Source organism: Macrotis lagotis, chromosome 3, assembly GCF_037893015.1.
Source record: "Macrotis lagotis isolate mMagLag1 chromosome 3, bilby.v1.9.chrom.fasta, whole genome shotgun sequence".
NCBI classification, from domain to species: Eukaryota; Metazoa; Chordata; class Mammalia; order Peramelemorphia; family Peramelidae; genus Macrotis; species Macrotis lagotis.
This window is the reverse complement of record NC_133660.1, coordinates 167032466-167045952: the sequence shown is the minus strand read 5'-3', so window position 1 is coordinate 167045952 and position 13487 is coordinate 167032466. Positions and strand designations below refer to the sequence as shown.

Sequence of the window (13487 nt, the reverse complement as noted above, 5' to 3'; positions counted from 1 at the left end):
ATTTACCTTTTTAATTCTCTTGCAAGGACATCTGAGTTTTACCTTCTGGTTGCAGTTAAAAGGACATTCACCAGGATGACATAACTCTTTACAGCGATGACCACAGGGCAACTAAAGAAAAATTTTAAAAGTTAATTTAAAATGTAATCTGAGTTTTCAATTTCTGGAAGAGATTTCCACACATAACACAGTCCATTTAAATTAACTTCAATTTATAAGAAGAATTTTAGTGTACTGAAAATCTAGATTAAATATCATGTACCTTGAGGGAAAAACAAACTCAAAAAACAAAGCATTTCTTAAACACGGTCTAGTGACAGTTATCAGTGATATAAAGACAAACAGACCTAGAAGTTCACATTCTATTAGGGAAATAAATAGAAAGCTTTAAGTAAATATAAAATAAATACTAGGTAATGTACTGGAGAAAGGCATAAAGCATGTTGGGGTAAAAGGGAAGAAGGGAAGGAAATGTCTGAACTTGGAAATAACCCTTTATTCAAACTATAAAAGAAACTAGGAATTCTAAAAGATGGCATAAGAACAGGAGAGAGAAAGAAATGGGTAAGGTTGGACCAGAGGGTGGGTGAAGGGAAATAATGTGTCATAACAACAGAAAGAGAGGCTAGAGTCAGGGAGTTAAGACTTAAATGCTGAACAAAAGGATCTATTCTATTCAGAAGCAAAAGTGAGCCACTGTAGCTTTTTTAAACAGGAAAAGGACATGATTAAATAAATGAAAATCTACCCCTGCATGATTTCACAATGTCTCTTCATGAATAGTTGCAAAAAAAAATGATCATATAAAGTCAATGTTTTACTTCTTTAGTGATCATAATGGATATTATAAACTCTCACATGACTAGCCAAACTAAGTCTACTCATAAGGTGCCATAAATTCTGTATATATCCTGTTAGGACTAGTGATGGTATGGAAAGAGGAGGGAAATGAATCTTTTTAACAAATGAACCCATAAAGCTCTCAACCATGTATCTCACCCTACTATTTCATCTTCCAATTTTTGGAGTTGGGGGGAGGCCCTGATCCATTCTATTGCCCAGGAGGTGAGAAGTAAGGTGTTGGGTCCCAGATTCTGCTGCCAGGGCTGCAGTGAGGCAGAAGCTATGACCTGGCAACCCAAAGTAGAACTCTGAATGTATTTTCCCACAGGAGCATTTTTATAGTACATGGTAGTTAAGTTCTAAAATCCCAGCAATACAAAACTCCATTACTATAATTCTTCAAGGCTCAGGCTGCAATCAATGTTGATGCTTTTTCCACTGATAAGAAATCATAACTCTCTACAACTTTCTAAATGCTTCTGGGAACTGGCAAGGCTGAAAAAAAAAATATATCATCTTGAAATAATGACCAATGAAATAATCCCCTCTAGTTAAGTCCCTGGGGACTAAGAAAGCCTAATTCATCTACAAATAATTCAAGATGGCCTTCATGTTCCCCAAACTCCCAGTGCTTTTCTTCTCCAAACTAATTCTCTTTAGTTCCTTCAACTGACTCTCATATGACATGACTGACATCTGTCACTATCCCAAATCATTCTTATCAATGTGCTTCCTAAATATGGCATCCAAAATAACAGGGTTTCGTGTTGCTCTCCACAGGTTAGAGTACAACATATAGTGTAACCTCCAAACTATACCTCTCTTAAATGTAGCCTAAGACCACATTCATTTTTCTCCCTGTTGTATATCAGTAAAATCCAGTTGGTTCTCCCTTTATAAAATAGCTTTGCCTTCTTTCCTCCACTTATTCTAGTTTAAGCCCTTATCTATTGGTTGAGATATCTCCTAATTGATCTTCCAGTCTCCAGTTTCTCTCTTTACTAATCTGTACCTCATACACAACAGCTGCCAAATTAATTTTTCCTAAGGCACTGATAGATCTCAACATTTCTTTATTCCCTGCACAAAAAGCTACAGTGGCTTTCTCCCCCTGCCTCTAGAATAAAATACAAATTTCTTCTGGTCTTTTACAGTCTTGCTCCAAGTTATCTTTGCTGGTTTAAGTATATAAAATTTCTCCCACTCATTCACCTTGCCTTCCAGGCAAATTTCTGTGTCTGTGCCCAGGATGCCCCATGCCTGGAATGAGCTCCCTCTTCACCACCTCCTCAAAGAATCCAGTTTCCTTTCAAGTTCATCTTAAGGGCCCCCTCCTATAAGAAGCATATCCTAATCCCAGTTACTAGCATCCACTTCTCAGAATTTGTCAATATTTTCATTTAACTTCCATCTTGTCATTTGCCTTCCAAAGAACATAAGAATCCATTTCTTTTTCTGTCTTTATCCCCAAGCCGCAAGCAGCAATGTCTGGTGCACAGCACATGATGGATGAATGCCAGAGACACACCGATTCATCAATAAGGAAAGCCTTTTTGTGTATTGGAAAGAAGGAGCAGATCTAGTGACCAGAGGTGTATTTCAGTTTTGCCACTGATAAGTCGGGCTGCAGGACCAGGCAGGTCCTTTGACCATTGAAGGTATCAGCCTCAGTAGGTAGAGGGGACATCCTTGCTGGGTCTCAATTACTTCACAGACGCGCTCCTTACCCCTTGATTCATCTTGAGTTTACTGTCCACTAACACTGTCCCCACAGTGTGATGCCATCATTTTGCAGCTGAAGAAACCCAGAACCAGAGAAGCTCCATGATTAAACCAGATTGAAACTCAGGTCTAACTTCAAATCCTTGGTTCTTTTTAACGTTGTTTCATGGACCTCCATTTCACAAAATAATTCAGGAATCAAAAAAGGTCTTTTTAAACTTTCCCTAAATTTTCTTTTATCACACCACTAAAATTAGTAGTTTCTTTTTCTTAATGACTCTAATCCTTTTAAGATCTAAAGCTACTTAGGTGTGGCTAGGTGGTGCAGTAGATAGAGCACCCGCCCTGGAGTCAGGAGCACCTGAGTTCAAATTCGGCCTCAGACACATAATTACCTAGCTGTGTGGCCTTGGGCAAGCCACTTAACCCCATTTGCCTTGCAAAAAAAAACCTAAAAAAAAAAAAATAGAAGATCTAAAACTACTTACCAGACTGATAGTAAATTCTTTTAACAGTTTATATTTCCCACAACTCTATATGGTATAGCATTAGCTGAAGTTAACTTTAAAAAAGGAAAAATTCACCTTTTTTAAAAAAACCCTCCTAATCAATACAGTTTTTGGGGAAAGTATCAAATATGTAGATAACAAAATGTTACCTGAATATATACTCCAAATTCCACTCTCTAACCTGCCCTCACACAAAAACTAAAAAGACCATCACTTCCCTTACAGATTTCTTTAGCATTACTTTGATTCCAAAGAAAAAAATATTCTTAATGTCCCATATGGAGAAAGATGACAGGAATAGTCTATCTCAGAAAAAAAAGGAAAAATCTAACAGTTCCTTCTGGAAACCAGTCTACTTCTTTGGGATCTTATATTCTTACAATATTTCCAGAATTTTTAAATATATTTATGAATTTTTTTTTTTTAGGTTTTTGCAAGGCAAATGGGGTTAAGTGGCTTGCCCAAGGCCACATGACTAGGTAATTATTAAGTGTCTTCGACTGGATTTGAACCCAGGTACTCCTGACTCCAAGGCCGGTGCTCTATCCACTACGCCACCTAGCCACCCTATGAATTATTTTAGTTTCTAGCAATGTAACATTAGGGCAGCTAGGTGACACAGAGGATAGAGTTCTGACCTTGGAGTCATAAGGATGGGAATTTGAATCTGGCCTCAGACACGGCACACTTTAGTTGTGGATGTCTCCAGTAGGCTTGATTTGTATCTGGTCACTGGACCCAGATGACTCCAGAGAGGAAAGTCAGACTGATAACTTAGCACAGCACTGCCCTCACCCATCCAATTCACTTGCTTGTCATGGCATCGCCTCCCTAATGTCATGGTCTTCTTTGATAATGAAAGACAAACAGCAGGAGCAGCTGCAAGAAAGTTACTTTAAACATGCTGCATGTGATTTTTATCTGCATGTACTTGAAATGAAAATTATAAATTTAAAACAAAATTAACATGTTATATTTTCTATTTGTCTCATTACTTAAGACCCAATGCCTAAAATTCTTAAACAAAATCAACTCTATAGGACTGATATGCTATTTTACTACTGTAGGTTGTAAAAGGTTCCCCCCCTCAAGTTATAAAAAACACAACTTTAAAACAAAAAATGAAATTCCCTGCAATGTGTTCAAAAGAAAAATGTATTTAGCATTTATCAACAGAACTTCTAAGTTCTTGCTAATTAGGCCACATCTTAAAAGCCTATATTTAAAACAATTACCTAGGAAGAGAACAAAAGGAGTCCTTCTTCTGCATACTACTTATATCACTAAAATTAAAACTAAGAATAAAAATAAACAATTGACTTTTACAAAAATTATAAGTAAAAATGTTTTTTTCTGTCAAATTAAGCAAAACAGATTTTTCAACATAGAGGATAGTATTGTCTATATCCAGTATCTAAATATGATTTCTATGAATTATTAAACAACTATGACAAATTGCTACTTTTTCAATTTAAAATCACTGAAGTCAGTTCACATTATTTTTAAAGTTAACTTAGGAAAATAGAATGAGAGAACCAAAGATGTTAATTCAAAACATGCTTAATATCCTTAACAGACAGACACTGTCACAGAAATTGAGACCTCCAAAAAGAAACAACACTTAATAATTACCCAGCTGTGTGACCTTGGGCAAGTCACTTAATCCTACTGCCTTGCAAAAACCAAAAAATTAAAAAAAAGTAGAGTGATTGATGAAAAAAATATATACAATGGATCAAAGAAATGATTCTTCAAGCTGATCCAACAATGGTACCAAGCATACAAAACTGTTCCTCCATGAAATCAACTCTAACAGATTGATATTTCTTCATAGCCTCAATGTCCCTTAATGATAGTTATAGATCTACTGCCTCGAAAACTGTCTAATATTTTATCAACCTGCTGATATTTTCCATCTTTTAACTACTCATTTTATAAAATATGTTCTTTAATTTTTCTTAAAATTACATTTTTTACTATATAAAAATTGTGGTTTGGAAACAAAGGATGGCTCTAGCCAAAGTTTAGAGGGGCAGAACCCACAGAAAGACTGAGTGATACATTTTCCCAGTCCAAGATAACATACAAGTTCTGCGAGAAAGGTGTGTTTCACAAGGACCGGTGGTTGGGGGAAAAAACCAGCTACAGTGCAGCCCAGTGCAGCCCAGCCCAGCCCAGAGATCACCAGCAACAGTTTGAAGGGGTGGTGAGAGAACTCTGCTATACTAGAATGAGTGTGGAATGAGGGAGGACCTGCCACAGAATCTGCAGTGAGAAGTGGGAGAAAGCAGCCTGCACCCCAAGAGACGGTAAGGGAAGTCTGCAGAGATTTCTCTGCTCTCCCTGGGGTAGGACTCTGCTGTTTGCCTGCACCCAGATATTGCAGTTTGGGCTTCCATACTAAATAACCAAGCTGGATCCCTCCTTATAGCCTCAGGGCAGAGGGTATTGCTTTGGTCATCTACATATCAAAGCACAGGCTAGAGAGCATAAGACCTTGGAGGAATAAAGGGCCCAGTAAGGTGTCCCCCCCCCCAAAAAATAACTCCAAAGCCTTGGAAGTGCTGTAAATTAGTCTTGGGCTGAGGAAATGAGTAAACAGAAAAAGAAGAATCTGACCATAAAGAATTACTTTCCCATGAAAGATCAAAATACATATTCAGGTGATGACAAAATCAAAGTTTCCAAAACCTCAAACAGAAATAGAAAATGGGCTCAGACTATGGATGAGCAAGCAAAAAAAAAAAAAAAAAAAAAAAAAAGACTTTGAAAAGCAATTAAAGGAGGTGGAGGAAAAATTGGGAGGAGAAATGAGAGCAATGCAGAAAAAATCATGAAAACCAAATCAAAAGCTTGGTGAAAGATATACAAAAAATACTGAAGAAAATAATATGTTAAAAACCAATTTAGGTCTAATGGAAAAAGCAAAACAAATGGCAAATGAGGAGAAGAATGCCTTAAAAAGCAGAACTGGCCAGCTGGAAAAAGAGATAAAAAAAGCTCTCTGAAGAAAATAACTCCATCAAATGCAGAATGGAACTAAAGGAAGCTGATGACTTTGCGAGAAATCAGGAAGAAATAAAACTTTTCCCAAAAAAAAGTTAGAAATTAGAAGAAAATGTGAAATATCTCATTGGAAAAACAACTGACCTCAAAAATAGATCCAAAAGAAATAATTTAAAAAGTATTGGACTATCTGAAAGCCATGATCAGGAAAAGAACCTAAGATTTCATTTTTCAAGAAATAATACAGCAAAATTGCCCTGAGATCCTAGAAGCAGAGGGTAAAATAGAAATTGAGAGGAATTCTCCAGTCACCTCATGAAAGAAATCCCAAAAGAAAAACTTCCAGGAATATTATAGTCAAATTCCCAAACTCCCAAATCAAAGAGAAAATTCTAAAAGCTGCCAGAAACAAACAATTTAACTACTGAGGCTCCATAGTCAGGATTACACAGGATCTGGCAGCATCTACATTAAGGGCTTGTAGGGATTGGAATATGATATTCTAGAAGGCAAAAGATCTTGGTTTACAACCAAGAATGAACTACCCAGCAAAACTGTACAACCTCTTTCAGGGGAAATGATTGACTTTCAATGAAATAGGGGACTTTCAAACTTTGCCATTGAAACAACCAGAGCTGAACAGAAAGTTTGATCTCCAAGTACAGGACTCTGGTGAATCATAGAGGGAGTGGAAGAAAAGGACTAACTATGAGGAACTGGATGATGTTGAACTGTTTGTATTCCTGTAAAGGAAGAAGATATTGATAACTCATATGAACTTTCTCATTTATAAGAGCAGTTAGAAGGATCATATATAGACAGGACATAGAAAGGAGTGGAATAAAAGGGAGGTGGAGGAAAAATGAGAACAATGCAGAAAAATCATGAAAACCAAATTAAAAAAGATGGAGTCAATGGGTGAAACAGGAAAAGGAGATGAAGAAAAAGCTAAGAAATTTCACCTAAGAATCAAGAAAAAGCTTTTACAATGAAGTGGAAAGGGGGAAGGCAAGGGGGAATGAGTGAGCCTTCATTCTCATCAGAAATGGCTCAGAGAGAAAATAACATACACATTAATAGGGTGAGGAAATCTATCTTACTCTAGGGAAAAATAAGAAAGGGATGGGATAAAAGGGAATGGGGGGAGGAATAGGTGATAGAAGAGAGGGAAGATTGAGGGAGAGGATACTCAAATACAACACGTTTTGGACAGGGCCAGGATGAAAGGGGGGGAGGGGGGGAGAGAGAGGGAGAGGGAGAGAGAGAGAGAGAGAGAGAGAGAGAGCGAGAGAGTGAACAAACAGAATAAGTGAGAGTGGGGAGAAATAGAGTGGAGGTACAGCTAGTAATAGCAACTGTGGGAAAAAATATTGAAGCAACTTCTCTGGTGGACTTATTATGATAAAGAAAGCAACTCACTCCAGAGACAGAGCCATTGAAATCTGAACACAGACTGAAGTACAATTTTCTCTCTCTCTCTCTCTCTCTCTCTCTCTCTCTCTCTCTCTCTCTCATTATTCTTGAGGTTTCTCATCTTCTTGGGGGGGGGGGGGGTGAGGGGTTATGTTTGTTCTTATGTTTACTCTTATAACACATTCAATTTACATCAATGTATGGCATGGAAACAATTTAGAGACTGTCAGACAGCCTTCTGTGGGGGAGGGGGAGGGAAATTGCATAATTCAGAGCCTTGCAAAAATGATGGGTACATATCAGTATTGTATATAATTGGAAAACAAATAAAATGTTAAAATGTTAAAAATTATGGTTTGTAGGGACAGCTAGGTAGCACAGTGGATAGAGCACTGGCCCTGGAGTCAGGAGGACCTGAATTCAAATCCAGCCTCAAACATGTAATAATTACCTAGCTGTGTGGCCTTGGGGAAGTCACTTAACCCCACTGCCTTAAAAAAACTAAAAAAAACCCCCAACCCATTGTAGTAGTAATAAAAATTATGGTTTGTACAACTAGTGTTTTCCAATTTCTGAAATTCATGCTTATTCTCTACGTATTGTAGAATTTTATAAACAATGCTATCAGGAAAATCTAATCTTAAATTAAGTCTTTTAGACCTGAAATAAGATGCTCAAAGAAAAGTAATGAGTTAAAGGAAAAATAAACCAAAGGTCATTAGAGATATCCAAAGACAACTAGATTTAAAGTTGCTTACCTCTTTAGGACACTGATTTTTACAAGAAGTCAATAGGTTCTTTTTACCCACATCAGCAGTTGACAACTGTCTAGAACCAAACACAGAAAAAGTTACAAAACTATCTAAATCAGAAGTCCATTTATAGCCCATTCTGGCATACTTCAAAAATCATACAACCTCTAAATTTCTCACAAAATGTTTTTAATTATGTTTGTTAATGAACTGCTTTTTCAAATTCATTTATGAAGTTTCTACTATTTTCAAAACTCTACTTTATGGTCTTGTATCAATTTTTAGCTCATTCACATTCAGTCATCCATCCATTCAAATCACTTTGGAAGCCATTACTGTGCTGTTAAGAAATAGAAAATTTGGAAACAAATATTATGTAATATTAAAAAATTTCATATGAAAGGCACAAAACAAAATCCCATAGTAACAAGTTTCATGGAATCATTAGTTATTAACTACAGGTAATAAGGAAGGCTTGACAGTAATGAGAATCTAAGTTACACTTTAAAGGATGGATAGGGACATGGTAGGTGACTATGGTGTGTGTGTGTGTGGGAGGGGGGTCTGGGCCCCGGGAGACCTGGCTCCGCCCGCTCGGGCCGCCTCACTCCTGGCTCCTCTTCCCTTCCCTCTCCTCGCAGGATCTCCGGGATGGGGGCTGGGGGCGCAAGCCAGAATGCAGGTCACAGGCCAGGGCACACGAGGCCGGGTGAGGCAGGGCCTTCCCCTAGCCATGCCCAATCTGCCAGCTCTTTCCCCTCCTCAGCCATCCCAACTAAGGAAGATGTGGGCACGTGAGCCATGGCCACGGGTGCATCAGCAAGCAACGGAAGCACCCTGAAGGACACAGCAATGAGGGAGGCCTGCACCATCACTGAATCAACTTCCAAATATCATCCAGGTTACTTCGGGAAGGTCCACCTGAAGAAGAACCAAAGCTACTGCCCAACTGTCAACCTTGATAAGCTGTGGACACTGTTCAGTGAGCAGACCAGGATTAATGCGGCCAAAAACAAGAAGGGGCTTGCCCCTATCACTGACGCTGTGTGGTCAGGATACTACAAAGTCCTAGGAAAAGGGAAACTCCCCAAGCAGCCAGTCATCATGAAGGCAAAGTTCTTCAGCAGAAGAGCAGAGGAAAAAAATTAAAGGGGTTGGTGGAGCCTGTGTCCTAGTGGCATAGAAATCCAATGTTGTCAAATAAAACAAATGTCTTTATTAAAAAAAAACAAACAAACAAAGGATAGATAGCATATACCAAAGGCAAGAGCCAAAAACAACAGAAAAAAGGAAAATGAGATAAAGCTAGAAAGGGGGGAAGGGATACCAGATTGGGGAAGGTCTTCAATGCTAGATTAAAAATTAGCACTTTCCTTATGATGTAGTGAATATCCAATGAAGATTTCTGGGTAACAAAATACCATGATCAACTACAAGAATAAGAAAAACTGGATTGGAAAGATCTCTTCAGTGAAAATTGCTACACATGACAATGAGGACCTGTATAAGACAAGTGGTAGTAGGAAGAGAGGAGAGAATGAATTAAAGCAAAATGGGCATTTTTTGATGTGTTTTCCTTTTGTAATACAGAAATGTTTAATGTGGCTGTATATGAATAATCTAGATCAAATTGCTTGCTTTCTCAATGAAGTAAGAGGCAAAGGAAGAAGAGAATTTAAAACTCATTTTTAAAAATAAATGATAAAAATTGTTTTTACATGTAATTGGGGGAAATTTAAATCTTAAAAGAGAATATTCAATAATTTCTTCATGTTAAAATTTAGAAACAGGAAAAATAGCTTCTTCAATGTGCTTACCTGCATTCCACATATAAACTTATGAGTTTGCAATGACATTTTATTCTGACCATCTGAACACAAGAAGGACATTCTCCAGGGTGACAGGGCAAAATACATGGATGTGGACAACCTGGTGGCCGTGGTTTACAGCATGCTTCTTCACACTGAAGACATTCTGGCCCTGCCTAGTAAAAAATAAAAAAATTAATTCAGCCAACTGTGGAAACCACTATTTTGGGCCAAGTTGTGATTTCCCATTTCCTTACCACCCATTTTTTAAAAGTCAGAATGCTTTAAGAATCACACTTTCCTTCTCATCAAAAAAAGAAAAAAAGAGACTAAACAGCACTGTAGGCATTTAGAGAAAAATATAAATTAGCAAGACAGTTCAAAGAAAGCATATATCTAACTTTAAAAAAAAAGTAACTGCTTGAAAAGAGAATGTGGAAAAGGGATATATATATATATATATATATGGAAATTAGAAAATTAGAAAGTCCCCCTTCCAAAGCAAAATCTTCAAATGACTAACAGAATAGTAAAATGTAAAAAGAATAAAAACAATTGCATTTTTAAGACATTATGAAGGACCTTGACAAATACATCACTGATGTTATCAAACTACCATGCCAAGGCTCAGGTTTTGTCTACAGGACATTATTAAAGAGGAATTTATAAAAATGAACAAAACAACTCAGTCTTATGGATAAGGAGAATAAATTACAGAGATTAAATATTTTTATCACCAATTCCAGATATCAAATACAACTAAAACTTCTAGTTCTAGGGTTACTTAAACAGTAAATCTTTATCATAATACAGTATCTAACAAGTAAGATCTTTTTTCTAAACATTTAGGATTATGGAGAAAAAAAATAGCAACAGTTTGAAAACAGGACTACAGCCAGTCATTTCTCAACACATTAGTTACAAAATATTCATCACAACTAATTTTCACCTATTTGACAAAAATGAAAAACAGTGAACTGAAAGTTGAGAGTCCTGCTTTCTAAGCTCTACCACCATCTGACCATGTGGCCTCAAGTTACAATTTCCATCATCTTCAATAACCAAGTTCTAACATTCTATACAACTCTAACATTCTGTTATACTCCACCAATTCTTTTGTTTAAAAAACCATCTGGGTGAGTAGCCAATATAAAAAAAATCCATGATACAATTCCTGACTTCTAAAATCAATCATGGTATTTCAATATAGAAGAGATTTTAGAGATCAATTTTTATTCCAATTTTCTCATTTAACAAATAAGGAAAAATGTAATATGATCCAAGTCAAATAAGTAAAGAAAAAAATAGCAGAACAAAGATTCAAATCCTGGCCCTCAGAAACCAAATCTTATACTCTCTTTCTAATGTGATACATCTGTCAAGATATCTATTTCCATCTTCACTATTTTCCTCAAATCCTATACAATAAAAAGCCAATCCCAATTAGATACTAAGTTAAATGTCCTTGAAACAAAATTTTTTTTATTAAATTTCTACAGTTTACAACAGAATGAATATAGAATAGATTTGCAAAAAATGTAAAATAATGCCTCTTTTCTCACTAACTTATTTTTTTAATATTTTCATTTTAAAATGTGATGTTAACATAGAATGGCTTAATGCTATTTTTAAGTGAACTGATGAATTCACATTTTTAATCAGTTTTACTTTCTAATATGATAAATGTCATACATTAAAAAAAAAACTCTTGGGGCGGCTAGGTGGCACAGTGGATAGAGCACCGGCCCTGGAGTCAGGAGTCCTGAGTTCAAATCTGACCTCAGACACTTAATAATTACCTAGCTGTGTGGCCTTGGGCAAACATATTAACCCCATTGCCTTGCAAAAAAAAAAAAAAAAACTCTTTGGTGGTCTCAGTAATCTACTTAACACACAAAACTTTGAAAACTGATGGATTATGTGATATTGAAAAGTCCCTTCTCAGGGCAGCTAGGGGGAGTGCTGGAGTCAGGAGGATGTAGCTGTACATCCTCGGGCAAGTCATTTAATCCTATTGCCTTGCAAGAATAAAAAAAAAGTTCCTTCTAGCTCTAAATCTAATAATCCTGAGGGCCACACAGATACTGGTGCTATTCCCAAGTATTTGTAAAATTTTGATAACAGGGCAGAGTTGGGACATCTGAAGCTGAGGTAGAAGGAAGAAGTTGAAGTTAGCTACTTAAAGACAAACAAAAACGCCAAAATAAAACTAGACTGCCCTTTCCCTTCCCTCCCTTCCCTCAATTAGGCATTTAGATTATAAAATAACAAAACTACCTTTTGTGTTATAGTTGTATTAAAATATATTTATAGTTATTAAAATAGATTAAGAAAGCACTCTTACAATAAGTTAAAAACTAAACTCATAAATTTCTATTCAGAAACCATCACTGTAATGGGAGTCTGTTTACAGAATATTTTGAATGATTTAAGATGAAATAGTAGTAAAAATGTATAATTAGGGAAAAAATTAGGAAAAAAGAATGGCTCATGTTCTATTTACATTTGTCCTGACAGAATTTTTTGTAGCTTGAAACTATATGCCTTATTTTTATGACATTCAAAAGCACTGGTTAAAGTATTTAATTCACCTATTTGTGGAAATTTGTAATAACTTTAATGAAATTATGATAAATAAATGTAACTTAGAGATGATGAATTTGAAAGTTCTCTCTCCTAATCCTATAATAGTGAAAGTGCAACTATTACTGTCTCTGAACTTCAGTTTCTTTAGCTGTAAAATGAATTCGATAACAATACTGCTATTAAATTACAGAATTAGTCAAGTATTTTGATTCCAAGTTCAAGGTTTTATAACATAGAGCTTCTCAAACTTTATATACTCATTAATGGAAGAGAGACAGGCAATTGGTATCAAAGTTTTTCAAGACACAAGTTTTTTTTAAATTCCTTCCAAGTACTGTACATAAAGTTAATCCATCTGATTTAAGCAATATCTAGAAGCGCAACTTTAATGAATATTAAGGAAAAGAATCAACAGTATTCATAATTAAGTGCAGATTGATTATTTGCATTTGTTTCCAAAATATTTTTTCTTAATTAAATGGGCACCTCCTGTAAAATTAGACCCTAACCAAAATAACATTACAAATTATTGTGGGTTAACCCACAAAAGAGAAAGTAAGATTATATCTTGGTATAAATTTATTTGACACTGACACATATGTATATGTTCATGTATACATATGTGACAGTAATAAAATAAATATAAATCTATGTATAGTATGTGAATTGCACATACATCCCCCAAGTAGGCCATGGCAATGCATAATGCCATCACTTCAAGACCAAAAATCCTCAATCTGTCTCTATATGTATGTATATAGAATCATGTCAAAGTTAAATAGACTGTAATACATTTTCTCTTTATCTAAAATTATTTTTAAAAATACCAAAGAATAAAAAGGGCTCTG

The 13487-nt window shown here is 35.9% G+C and overlaps 1 protein-coding gene and 1 pseudogene across 1 annotated transcript in view; one reads left to right on the top strand and one right to left on the bottom strand.

The window, feature by feature from the left end:
• NFXL1 (nuclear transcription factor, X-box binding like 1) overlaps positions 1 to 13487 on the bottom strand; it is a 61731-nt gene that overhangs the window by 5463 nt on the left and 42781 nt on the right. Inside the window, 3 exon segments of the mRNA XM_074231583.1 lie at positions 7 to 111; positions 8252 to 8321; positions 10063 to 10229. Of these exon segments, the coding sequence (XP_074087684.1) occupies positions 7 to 111; positions 8252 to 8321; positions 10063 to 10229 (342 nt within the window).
• Positions 8897 to 9486, top strand: LOC141517150 (large ribosomal subunit protein uL15-like; annotated as a pseudogene).